This window comes from Ochotona princeps, chromosome 7 (genome assembly GCF_030435755.1).
Source record: "Ochotona princeps isolate mOchPri1 chromosome 7, mOchPri1.hap1, whole genome shotgun sequence".
Lineage (NCBI taxonomy): Eukaryota > Metazoa > Chordata > Mammalia > Lagomorpha > Ochotonidae > Ochotona > Ochotona princeps.
In genome coordinates, this window is record NC_080838.1 from 72861857 (window position 1) to 72875852 (window position 13996).

Sequence of the window (13996 nt, forward strand, 5' to 3'; positions counted from 1 at the left end):
ATATCTAGAGTGGAGTAGGAATGAACTGCCAGCCCGCAGTCCCATGAAGTCCATGAAGTCATTTGCTCTTGCTTTACCAAGGCAACACAGGAGCTACTTAAAATTGAGTAAATATGTAGTGGGCCAATTTAGGTTATTGATTTTGCATGGCACAGGAATAATGTTATAAATATCCAGATGACTAATGCTCTTGGCAGAAATAGGGTACTCTACCCTGATCTCTAACCTGATACATCTAGGTTAGTGGATTTTGCTTCATGTATGTTGGTAGAACTTAAGACATAGTTAGGCCAAAGGAGAAGCATGAAGCAGATCCATAAATAACACTATTTTGGATACAGGTTACAATGTCTGTTTTTCTCCTTGGAGTTTATGCAAACAAAAATGACCATATACAGTAACAACGTATTATTTAGCATTCTTTTCTGTGAAAAGAGTGGGTAGTTACAGTGTAAATAAGTGTTAATTAACCTCAAAAGTGGTACAATTTAGAGTTTCCTCAGCAGCATCTTTATAATGAATGTGGCTCCGGTAGCTTTAAACTTATCTAAATACATCTTCAGCCATCAGAGTACTTTTCTACTTTTCAAGAAATAAATTCCATTTAGGCATTTTATTATTGAGTATCAGATTGTGCAGAGAAATTTGTAAAACATTGAAGTTTAGGAAATAGAAATAACAGTCCCAAATCTCATGACACTCAGTCTTATATTAAAAATCTTGCCTCTTAAAAACTATAGAAAGAGTTGAGAGTTCAGGTTTGTTTGTCCAATTAGTGCTTTTCTATTGCGCCAGCATTCTTCCAGGAGACTGTGTGAGTGAAATTTCTCTAGAAATAAATAATGTGCTCTAAATGGTCAGTATTTTCCAAAAATTTTGATATGATAAATGACCTTTTAAAGGTTGTCTGAGGTTTATAATTCAAAGTTACAAGAATATGTTTTGATAAAATTTTCTTTTTAAAAAACAGGATTTATCGGCAAATGCCATCCTGAATATTCTTGCAGAAGTAAAGATACAGGAGTTCAAACCTTCCAATAAGGTATGTTTTTAAATTCATTCATTCAGCAAAGAGGTATTGATCTTCCAGTTGTGAAGTCATATTCTAAACTTGGAGAATAACACAGTATGCAAAGTTCTTGTCTTTCTGGCTGTGGAAATGGACTATGAAACACCAGTATACAACAATGTGACATACATGTAAGTGCTAAGGGAAAAAAAAGTGATGGAGCTGGTGTCCTTTGATATGGGAAGCAAGGGGAAGGCCCTTCTCCTGAGAACAGAAGTGTGGGATGACCGTCCTGATCCCCAGAGAAAGACCACTGCAGGCACAAGGACTAGTGCAGGGAATGGCCTGAAAGACTTTGATGATGTATGACTTTTCTAATTTATTTGAAAGACATGCAGAGATCTTTCATCTACTGGTATACTACTCAAATTCTCAAATCAAGGGCTTGGGAGAATGAAGCCAGGCTCCCAGATAAGTCCCCATTTCCCGCGTCAGTGGAAGGGACCCAAATCCTAAAATCATCTGCCCCCCAGAGTGTGCATTAGCAAAAATTGGATCAGAATTAAAGGAGCCTGACTCAAGCCAGGCCTTGCTTAATGGGCTGTGGGTGTCCTAAGCTGCGTCTTAACTGTGGACCAAACAACTGCTCCAAGGGGAGAATGTACAAGGAGAAGAATGTGCAAGGAGAAGAACGCACAGCAAAATGTAAGGTGTTTGGGGGGTTTTAAGTGCTCTGTGCTTTACTCCGATAGGACTGTACTAAAGGGTTTTAAGCAAACGAGTGCCACATCTAACTCAGAAGAATGACTGGTTGTTAGTGACTGCAGAACCTGAGAGTGGAATCAGGGAATTTTCATCACAAGTGTATGAAAGAAAGACAGTGATTGGAGAGAATGAAGTAGAAGGCAGCAGGGAAGTGTTACTAAGAGATTGGAGTGTACATCTATTACTAGAGCCCTGGGAAAATTGCTACGGGATTGAAATTGAGAATGAAAGGGAAGATCACAAAAGATTTTTTTCACAAGCGAAATAATTTTAGTAGCGTAGAGAAAAGGAGACAGTGAAATGAAAGGAGTTAGATTAAAGATGTATGAAATAATTGTTATTCAGGATAGTCTGATAAACAGTGAGTTTGCATTTCTGGTTTCTAGGATTTCAGCCTGAGTGAACCAAAGAGATTTTCTGTTTGTCTCTGCTTTTCAAATAAATAAAACTTAAATTTAAAAAATAAATTGGATTTATCAGAATCACAATTTTTTTCCTGAATTAACCATTTTAGTAAAGGATTTTAAAAGGCTGTCTGGGGCCCTTTGCAATAACTTAGTGGCTAAATCCTCACCTTGCACATCTGGGATCCCATTTGGGCGCTGGTTCATGTTCCAGCCACCCTGCTTCCCAACCAGCTCCCTGTTTAGGCCTGGGAAAACAGTCAAGGACGGCCCAAAACCTTGGGGCACTGCACAGCCACATGGGAGTCTCAGAAGAAGCTCCTGCCTCTTTGCTTCAGATCGGCTCAGCTCCTGCCATTGTGGCAACTTTGGGAGTGAACCAGCAGACAGAAAGTCTTTCTGTCTCTCCTCTCTGTAAATCTGCCTTTGCAGTAAAAATAAATGAATCTTAAAAATGAAAGCAATCTGTAATGACTTGGATCTTATAAGCAGTTTAATATTTTTAACAGAGTTTGAAAAGTAGTTCTTTTTGATAATATTTGCATTAAACTATGTATTCCATTTTGTATTTTCAATGTGGAAGTATATTGTTAACCTAGTAATTTCAATAGTCTTCTATAACTTAAATTTCTTTTTAAAAATTGTTCTAGATATGTTGGGATTCTCATAGTGTTTCCATGCAGGTGTTTATAGGTGGATAAATATACAAATATGCTAGTTGCTAAAGGAAAATATAAAATATACTGGATCATAATGATTATTAACAGTCTGGTTAAAATATGTGGAGGAAATGTTTTTTTCCATTTTAATCTGATTAAAGCAAGTGATAACCAGATTTGGATGTAGAATGTGGTAAAATAAATAAATATAAACATATGTTTATTTGAAGGTTGTTCAGACTGATGAATCAGCAAGGAAACCAGAGAATGTTCCTGTTAGCAGTGAAGATGAGAGAAATGCTGTTTTTCAGCTGCAAAAGGCTATTTCATCCAATGAAGCTACCAAAAGTAAGAAAAGTATTTATAAAAAAGGTTTGAACTGAATAAACGACCATTTTCACTGAGCACTACACCAAAAAAGTCTATGGGATTAAATAGCAATCATGTTGGTCAATTACTTGATTTTCCTACCATTGCCTTAGCTGCAAAAGTTGAAATGTAATTCTACAAATGACATTAACTGCTTTGTTGCTGTTCTTTTGTTTGTTCTAGTCCTTCAGACAATGAGCACATCTCAAAACATGTGCCGGTAGCTGCTTTTAAGAAGATAAACATGCAGTATGATGGGATCCTACGGAGACTAATTTTAGACAGAACCAGTTAAATCAGGTTAAGTTTAAGAACTACAGAGCCTAGAGTTGGCAGGGTAGGTTAAGCTGCTGCTGGAGACACAGTCATCCATATCAAACTGCTGAGTTCTACCCCCGCTTTCCATTGGGCTGTGTGACATGCATACCCTTGGGAGGCCACAGATGTGACAGCTGAGGTAGTCAGGTTCTGTCACTCAAATGAGAGAACCCAAAGGAGCTCTTGGCTGCTACTTTTAGCTCGCACAGATCTTGGTTGTTCTAAATTTAGAGTGAACCAGTTGTGAGATCTGTTTCTGCCTCGCAGATAAAATGGAAATAAGTAAATTCTTTTAAATTTAAAAAAAAAAAGAGCTGAGGTTGTCATCTCCATCAAAAGCAAACTGACTTCTATATATCCTTGATTAATCATCTTCATAGAAAAACTGAACTTTGGGGCCCGGCGGCATGGCGTAGCGGCTAAAGTCCTCACCTTGAAAGCCCCGGGATCCCATATGGGCGCCGGTTCTAATCCCGGCAGCTCCACTTCCCATCCAGCTCCCTGCTTGTGGCCTGGGAAAGCAGTTGAGGACGGCCCAAAGCATTGGGACCCTGCACCCGTGTGGGAGACCCGGAGGAGGTTCCTGGTTCCCGGCATCGGATCGGCACGCACCGACCGTTGTGGCTCACTTGGGGATTGAATCATCGGACGGAAGGTCTTCCTCTCTGTCTCTCCTCCTCTCTGTATATCTGACTTTGTAATAAAAATTAAAAAAAAAAAAAATTAAAAAAAAAAAAGAAAAGCTGAACTTTTAGTTCTTTAAAAATTGAACCATTCACTTACCATTTTATACTCAGCTTTCTTTTTGTTATTTCAGCCAGTGATTTATGAATTTTATTCAGGAATATGTAAAAACATCTACAATAATTTTTGGAACTACTGGTGCAGAAATCTTTTGGAAAGCTACATATTTGATGAGCCTATTAGTTGTCAGGGAAAATGGTTCGGAGTAGGGTTTTTGGAAAACAATTTTGAATAGTGCTGAATTTGACATAATCCAACTTGTTAGTAGATATACATTGTGTAAGCTTCCGGCTTTGCTATTTGAGATGTTGTGTGTATGTGTAAGAATCATTTAAGATGCGCAGTTAGAGAGAGAGATCATCCGTCCACTCTTTCGCTCCCCAGTGCCCACAGCAGCTGGGGATGCTTCACAGTGAGGTGAGGAGCCAGGAGCTACATCTGCATCTCCAAATGGGTACACAGAGGCCCAGACGCTGGGACATTAGCTGCTGGTTCTTCCAGGCTCATTAGCAGGGAGCTGGATGGGAAGTGAAGCAGCCAGGGCTTACACTGGTGTCTGTCTAGGGTTCTGGCTTTGCAGGTAGCAGCTTCTAATGCATTATACCACAATACTGACTACTAAAGAGTTTCTTTCAAATCGAAGTTACTCTAATTTTTAGTAGTAGTGATGCTGTTGTTTTGGTATCCTTCCATATCTTCAACGGCATGCCCAGATTTTTAAAATATTTTTCAGTCATTTAAAAACATGAAAAGGAGGCATGGGGTGAATGTGCTGCTTGGACACACACACAGCTCATAGCAAAGTACTTGGGCTGGAGTTCCAGCTGTTTCCAGTGCCAGCTTCTGTTAGGTTCCCGGAGAAGCAGCAAATGTTAGCTCAGGTGCTTGGATCCATGCTGCCTTTAGGAGAGATCAGATTAGTTCCATCCTCCTAGAGGTGGCCTGACTGTTACACTGGGGAGTGTACCAGTGGAGTGTACCAGTATACCTTTGAAAGAAAGAAAAATAAATAATTTTTGAAGGGTTTTTTTTTTTTAAGAAATGTCAATCTGAATGTGTAATAGTGGAAAAATGTATTCTCATATTCCATAGCATACTGATATGACTGTAGTTTACAACAACCTATTAGATATGAGGAACTGGATGAGTGAGATCAAAGGCTTCAAACATAAATGATTGGAAATGGAAATGCTAGTCACCATGATCTGATTAGTAATATGCTGATCAGGTGCTGTATAAATGTCTTGAAATAGCATTGTACCCGATAAATATATGCACTTACTGCGTGTTTGTCCAAAAATATATATATAACTCTGGTGGAATGGGAATAATTTAAATGATTGAAAAAAATTTAAACCGTAACACAGAATCTTAAGTAGTGAACTCACAATAATATGGGGAAAAACAGTGAGGAGGAAGGGAATAGGAAGGATAAGAGGGGATATCCCTGAGCCTATGGAACTATGTCATGAAATAAAAAAATTTTTAAAAAAAAGTAGTGAACTGACACAGCCTTGCAGGTAGCAAAACCTTTGCTGCATCCTAGGGAACTTTGTCCTCGTTCTTGTCATCAGGTGACCTTCAGATGACAGTGCTCTCATTTGAAAAGGATGATGATAGTAATGGACACGTAGATTTCATCACAGCTGCCTCCAATCTCCGTGCCAAAATGTATAACATTGAACCAGCTGACCGTTTCAAAACTAAGCGCATAGCTGGGAAAATTATACCTGCCATAGCAACTTCTACTGCAGCGGTTTCTGGCTTGGTAAGTTTATGATAGTTGAAATACAAGTATGCCTTTTTCGTTGTCCATTTTCCCATCTCCAATGGTACCAACTCCGAGTAATTACTTAAAGATCTTAGAGTTGGAGGGATAAATATTGGATGTTATAGTTTAAATTTTCAAAATATATCTGAAAACATAGTAATAGATGCTTTGAGATTTCCAAGTACATAAACATTTTGGCATAAATAGTAAGTACCACAGCCAGTGCCAAGGTGTAGTAAATTAAGCCTCCACTTGTACTACCAGCATCCCATATAGGCACCAATTTGTGTCCCAGCTGCTGGGTTTCCAGTTCAGCTCCAGCTTACGGCCTGGAAAGCAGCAAAGGATGGCTCAAGTTCTTTGGACCCTGTACCCAAGTGGAAAACTAAGAAGAAGCTCCTGGTTTCAGTCAGCTCATCTCTGAACATTGCAGCCATCTGGGGAATAAACCAGCAGTTGAAAGAATTCTCTCTCCCTCTCTCTGTAACTCTTCCTTTCAAATAAAAATACAATAAACCTTTAAAAAAAGGTCATCTCATCAGAGAACCTGAGTTGGGTACCCACCTCTAATGCTAGCTCTAGCTTCCTGCTGATGCAGATCCTGCAAATCATAGGTCATGGCTCATGTAACTGGGTTCCTGTCACACCCACTGGGAGACCGGATAGAGTTGCTGGCTTCCATCTTCAGCCTAGCCTATTTCTGACCACTGCAGGTATCTGAAAAATAACTAGAGCGTAAGAATTCTGTTTTTGTTGAAATATAACCTTCATTCTTTTAAGAGTCAGAACCTCATTTTAATGACTAAAAAGCTTTAGCATAGCCATAGTTATTATATCCTGTTATGCCCTACTTCAAAGTTACTCTTCAGATATGTACTTGGCTGCACTTAGAGTCTGCCTTTTTTTTTTGAGTTCTGATGTGTGCTAGGATATAACATCAAATTAATGCTTTTAGATAATTTTATTCATCACTTATCATTTTGTGTTTGAAATTATAAGATATGCTAAATGTTAAAAGGACCATTAATTGGAATGAATAATCAGTCGTATAGAAAGTGATTAAGAATTTGAAAAAACATAATAGACCCAGTTAATATTTTTAGACTATTTATATACTCAAATTACCTTCCTTTATCTAGGTTACCTTGGAGATGATCAAAGTGGCTGGTGGCTATCCATTTGATGCTTACAAAAATTGTTTTCTAAATCTAGCCATTCCGATTCTAGTGTTTACAGAGACATCTGAAGTGAGGAAAACTGAAATCAGGTATGTTTGAAGGTCTATTTCTCCTGTATAATGAGAATGAAATAAAAGGTGGTTACCATTTTAAGAGAGAAAAACATTGGCATACCTCTCCTTTTTTCTGTAAATGTAAATCCTTGCTATCACTTTAAAGCTAAATTGAACCTTTGCTTAATGAAGCATTTCTGAGTTAAGCTACCCATAGAATGTTCACAACACTTTACCACACTGTTTAAATTCTACTTTCTTAATGATTTCATGGTTTATCTCTGTTCAACTAACCAAAAAGAATTAGAAGATAACTCTAGATGGTTGACTATGAATCACAATATTCAGAATCAAATTTTGGAAGCTTGTGAAAAAGCAAAGCAATTTTGTGTACCTGTACTTCCCACTTTGTAGATTTGAAACAATCATAAACTTTTGGAGGGGTTAGGAAGAGAGTCTTCGTGGTTCATGAACTTATCATGAGCATGGCAGAAGATCCAACTTCTTAAGGGAACAAACCTAAAGAAAGAACGCATGCAGCACTACACTGCAGCGGCTATCCTGAGTGCTTGTGGTTAAGTGAAAGCACTCATTCAAAAGCTTATACCCAGGGCCTTGAATAAAATCCTACCATGACTCTCTAAGTCTGGAATTGTAAAAATAGCTATTTAGAAAACCTGGTTTACTTAGCAGTACCTTTTGCAGAAGATAAAAGTACGCTGACTATAAACTACTTCAATACCTAAGAGAACTGCACTATGCCCTTACAGCCAGAAAATTGCATTTTTTTTTTCTAAAAGGAAGGCAGTTTTTTTTTTTCTTTCAATTCTGTTGGACTTTCAAAGCTTGACTTACAGTAACTACAAACATCACCAGGGATGTGAGAAAGCAAGCATCTGCATATGGAACTAATGAGAGTATGAAACAGAATTGTCTTTAAGACAAACGTACCATTACATTGCAAATTTTCACATAATGTGTGTGTGTGAGATGTTCATTTGGTCATTGTTTATCGTAACACTTATACCTATTAGTAATGGGGGACTGGGGGAACCATACAGTAAAACCCAACCATTTAAAAGAGAACACGCTATGTCACTAAGGCATACTGATCTGTATTAAAACACTGAACAGGTAATAAAGTGCTAATAAAAATTGTTGTCTATGTGTTGAGGAATTAAATTATGAAATATTTTAGAAGTTGTATTGTCCCCTTCTGCCCACATTAATTTTAGATTAAATAACAGTATTTAATCTCAGAATGTGAGTATTAAAAATATTGCTAATGGGAATAAAGATTAAATGTGCTGTGAATATTTTTCTGTTATAGAAATGGGATATCATTTACAATTTGGGACAGATGGACTGTGCATGGAAAAGAAGATTTTACTCTATTGGATTTCATAAACGCAGTCAAAGTGAGATATATTTATTGTCTTGTGTTGTTAGGGGGTTTGAATCTGGTTTCTGTTTACATTAGTGCCCCTTTATCTATGGGTTTATGTCACAGGAACCACAGTAAATGCTTGAAATTACCACCACCAAATCATCTACGCACTGTATTTTTTCTATTCATACATTCCTATGAAGCTTAATCTATAAATTAGGCGTGGTGAAAAGCACAACAAAAAACTAATAATAAAGCATAACAGTTACAAAAATTAAGTGAATATATTCTCTCCTTACTGTACTGTAGGTTATAGACATGTGTTTTTTCTTACCTTAAACCTTTCACCTTTTCACTTAAATGAACTTTATGGCTTTTTTTTTTTTAATCGTAACTCTTGAGATTTGGTGCCACTTCTTGAACAAAAGCGTTGCGCTATCACAGCAGTCAATGTGGTAACGCAGATGGCTGCTACTAGAACACAAAGTCCAGTGCAGATGTGCTGAACACAGAGGTAATTTGTGTCCAAGGCGAGAGGGAATTAGGCATGAAATTCACTACACTATTCACAACAGCACACAATTTAAAACATAGATTATTTACTTCTGAAATTTTCCATTTGGTATCTTGATGCTTTGAGAGGACTGTTACCGTTTTTTAAATCCATGACTTGAGGATTATAGTATTTAGCAAATGTAAGCTCTTTTTTGCTGGTCATAAAACATGTTTCTGATTCTGTGAGGATTTGATTGTTTCCCTTTTGAATATTTAAGGAGAAGTATGGCATTGAACCAACAATGGTGGTTCAGGGAGTCAAAATGCTTTATGTTCCTGTTATGCCTGGTCACGCAAAAAGATTGAAGTTAACGTAAGTATTAATAGTTAAGTGCACAGTATTCACAAAATTGAAATTTAATCTGGACACACATTGGAAAATTAATTATAGAAGTTATTAAATTCAGATGAAAGAATTATTCTTGCGTAATTGTGAATAAAAACAGTGAATATGTCAAGCAATCTCGAGAGAGTCACAGAATTTCAACATGCATGAATTTTGTTACAGCCCAGAACTAGCTCATCAGCTGCTGTGTCAAATACTGCTCTGAGCATTAGGGATGCAACAATAAGCAAGATAAAGAACTTTCCTCCTTTTTTTTTTTAAGAATTATTTACTTTTATTACAAAGTCAGATATACAGAGAGGAGGAAGACAGAAGGATCTTCCGTCCACTGATTTACTCCCCAAGTGGCCACAACAGCCGATGCTGTGCCAACCAAAGCCAGGAGCCAGGAACTTCCTTCAGGTCTTCCACGCAGGTGCAGAGTCCCAAGGCTTTGGAACGTCCTCGATTGCTTTCCCAGGCCACAAGCAGGGAGCTGATGGGAAGTGGAACTGCTGGGATTAGAACTGGCGCCCTTATGGGATCCTGGTGTGTTCAAGACGAGGACTTTAGCCACCGGGCCCAAACTTTCCTCCTTTAAGAGTTTATACAACAATGTGCTAGTACAGCAGATAGTGATTAAATATTGTAGAGAAATGAACAAATGGAAATGAAGATGTGAGAGTTGAGGCTGTTGAGTTGTTATCTTGTGTTGGTAGTCTTGGTGTTCCCTCTGCCCTTCACAGTCCTACCAGGTAAGGTGGTATTTGAAGAAAGAAAGTAAAAAAAAAAGGTTACATTGTTCTTCAAGACATTAATGATAATGATATGGTTCCAATTACTCCTCTCAAATCTTTTTCTGCTTGTCACCCCTTAGTGGCTTCCATAAGTTGTTTGATTAGTATCCTTAAGTATGTTTTGGATAAATTTAGTAGTTTTTAGACTCTTTGTTGTGTGCTACCTGGATAAGAGGAATGTGCAGTTGAAAAGTATATTGATAAGTAGAGTTTAAATTTAGTGTAGATGATTATCAAAAGCTCTTTGGAGAGGGTAACCAATATTGAAAACCTCCAGAATGATATGTTTGTGAATGATATTTTTTAGTAAATTGAGTGCATTCTTACTGACTACCTATTCAGTAACTAAGCATTTTTGTTAGCGAGGTGGCAGTGAATTGCCCCTAGATTTAGTAGTAGGAAGAACTGATTTTGTTCCATTCACACGTTCTTCTATTGTTGTCTAGAGTACTTTGTGAAATTTATTTCCTGTCCACAAATAGTGTGATTGTTCCCATGATTGTTGAGCACGAAAATAACACTATCAAACTAGCAGTGTGATGGTACCTAGTATTTCATTTTCCAGTGGTACTGCTCTCACCAGTGTCATGCTCTGTGAAGGAGAGTTTACATGTTAATCATTAAAATATTAAATAAATATTGTTAAAACAAGAAATTTTGTAGAACGCTTTTGGTATACTAACTCAAATGTGTACTTCAGAATAGATTTCACTTGAATTACCTTTGAAGATGGATTACTGAAGGCAAAAGGAATTTCTAACAAGCAGTTGAAGAGCATATGTGGTCTATTTGGGAAGTCAAAATTAGAAATCACTTATAGATAATGTAAAGACTGAATAATAAAGAATGAATAAATACATATGGAATAAAATATCTGTAATATGTAAAGAGTTACAGAATTTGTCACAATGTATTATTTTTATATACACACATATATAGCCTATATATTTTTTCTGGAAAGGCAGATCTACAAGAAGAAAGAGAAACAGAGAAGATCTTCCATCTACTGGTTTATTTTCCATGTGGCTGTAATGGCCAAGGCTGAGCCAGTCCGAAGCAAGGAGCCCAGAGCCTCTTCCAAACTGCCCACATGGGTTAGGGTCCCAGGCTTTAGGCCTTTCTCCACTGCATTCCCAGGCTATAATCAGGGAGCTGGATGGGAAGTGGAACAGCTGCGATACAAACCAGTGGCTAGTGGAGGTGCTAGTACTTGCAGTTGAACCATCATGCAGGTCTCTTTGTAGCATATATTTTTTTTAAGATTTGCTCATCTAGCTTGCTTTACTGATAACTGCTTAGAATTTATGACGCCTCTGAACATTTCAGGGATTATAAAAGAATTATTTCTTAATCATTTCATATTTTGATAAAATATTTTGTCAGAGTGGTGATCTTTAATCCTTTATCGCTACTGTCAGTTCAGACTGATTCACTGTGAGGTAAATGAATAGCTTGAAGTCAGAGCTTTTAGTAAAGAAAAATGAGTGTGTGAAAGCACGATAATACAGTGCAACTGTTAGTAAAGATTATCTAAAGGCCTGGCACAATAGCCTAGTACCTAAATCCTTACCTTTCATGTGCCAGGATCCCATATGGGAATCAGATCATGTCCTGGCTACTCCACTTCCCATTCAGCTTCCTGCTTGTGGCCTGGGAAAGCAGTCGAGGACAGCCCAAAGCCTTACACGTGAGAGACCCGGAAGTCGTTCCTGACTTCTGACTTCAAATCAGCTTGGGTCTGGCTGTTGTAGCCACTTGGGGAGTGAATCAGTGGATGGAAGATCCTTCTGTATCTCCTTTTCTCTGTATTTCTGCATTTCTAATAAAAACAAATCTTTAAAAAAAAATCATGTGAAAGTCATTTCTCAGAAAATCTTCATTTTACAGAATTTGCCAAAATAATAATCAATGCTTGTTTTCTCTAGAATGCATAAACTTGTGAAACCTTCTACTGAGAAGAAATATGTGGATCTTACAGTGTCATTTGCCCCAGACACTGATGGAGATGAAGATTTGCCAGGACCTCCAGTTAGATACTACTTCGGTCATGACACTGATTAATGGTTGTCTTAAAGTTATTCCTGGACTACTTGATTTTGGAGACAATATGCTTAATTCAGAGACTCACAACAGAACAGTCAGCTCTGATGCTATGGCTTTCTTTTTCATGAAGCCTTAATTCAAGGAGAACATCAATAGCAAGCTGTTATAAAGAACTGGTTAAACATTTGAAGCATTAATGGACACTTTACTGATGCCTCACAAATGACTGTGATCACAAGCAACTCTGAACTGGAATACCATTTTTTAATGATTGCAAGCAACTTTGTATTATAACTTCTACAGATAAAAGGAAAAATATTTATTTATGACCAGAAGTGATAAGGATCAAGAAGTTGAAAGTAATGTATGCAACCATCCAAAAAGTCTCATTTTATGAATTTCTTTTTTGTTCATATTTCATACCATTTTTCTATCCTAACAGTGTGGCACCCTGTGCCTCTCATCCAATTAAGCTTTGAGTGCTTAATAGTGGTCGGAAGAGGAGGGATGATAGTGGTCAATGAAGAGTTGACATTTAAAATTGTATTTACGGTTTTCTATCCTGTTACCTCTGCTAATTTAATGGGAGTTGGTAATGTCACCATCTCCAAGAAATCAAAATTTTTTGTTGAGAGTAGCAGTGTAATGACCCTGCAATTGGTCAAATGGCACACATTAATTTGGACTAAGCAGTAACAGTATTATACAGACTGAACAGCCCTCCTGAAGAATCTATTACTGTGAGTAGATGACCATGGCTAATCTTGTGGTTCCACATGCCTTCTAATGTGGCAGCTTGGTTTATTTGGAACCTTAAACCTAAGCCTGAGCGTCATACCTGATAAGATTCCAAAAAGTTTTATAAAGAGAATATCCTTAGAAGGAGATGAAAAATGGCAACTAAAAACTCATCCAGAATCTGATAGAGTGATTTTTTTTTTCCAGCAGCCTAATGGACAGAAAAGGCTGATTTAATATTTTCATTTTAAAGGGAGCATGTTATTTTATTCCCCATTCCCAGAAAGGGAGTTTACAAAGATTACAATTTGTTTTGTAGGTCTTCACTGAGAGTCTTCTGATACAAGCTATTGCACGTGTTCATAAAAGTGCATTTGTTTAAAAATGATCTAAAGAATACATAACAGTATAAACTCAGTGAAAACAACAATTGATTCTTTTGTTAATAAGTCTGTTGTGCATTCTAAAGTAGTTTACATTTTATACCCTCAGGGAGTCATTTCCCTCTTTCTCCTCTATTGTTCACACTGTATTTAGATTATTTGATTAAAAAATAGATTCACATCACTGTTAGTCCAGTTTGGTGTCTTTTTATACTGTATGCTTTCCATTTAAAAATAGTTTAAATAAACTGTTTTTAGTTGTTTGTTTTTAATTTATCATCCAGTAGGGAAAATACACTTGGAAGGGAAGGGTTAATTTAAAAAATTAAAAGGTGTTCTATGTTTAGCAGGTGTGTGGAAAATCAGAATGAAATTGCTGCCTGTGAAATCAGCCATTAGCTTTGGTTCACAATGTTCTACCCTCTACTATTGTGCATATCTGAAGTTAGTAATTAAAGTTACATTAAATTGAATCTAGGAATATCAAGGCTTCAGAGG

At 37.2% G+C, this 13996-nt stretch overlaps 1 protein-coding gene across 1 annotated transcript in view; it reads left to right on the forward strand.

Moving 5' to 3' along the window:
* Nucleotides 1-13996, forward strand: part of UBA6 (ubiquitin like modifier activating enzyme 6) — a 66148-nt gene extending 52152 nt beyond the window's left edge. The window contains exons 27-33 of the mRNA XM_004590856.3: nucleotides 971-1042; nucleotides 3068-3185; nucleotides 5843-6036; nucleotides 7179-7306; nucleotides 8601-8688; nucleotides 9431-9525; nucleotides 12260-13996. Coding sequence (XP_004590913.2) covers nucleotides 971-1042; nucleotides 3068-3185; nucleotides 5843-6036; nucleotides 7179-7306; nucleotides 8601-8688; nucleotides 9431-9525; nucleotides 12260-12395 — 831 coding nt within the window. The 3' untranslated portion in view covers nucleotides 12396-13996. The remainder of the gene's footprint in view (nucleotides 1-970; nucleotides 1043-3067; nucleotides 3186-5842; nucleotides 6037-7178; nucleotides 7307-8600; nucleotides 8689-9430; nucleotides 9526-12259) is intronic.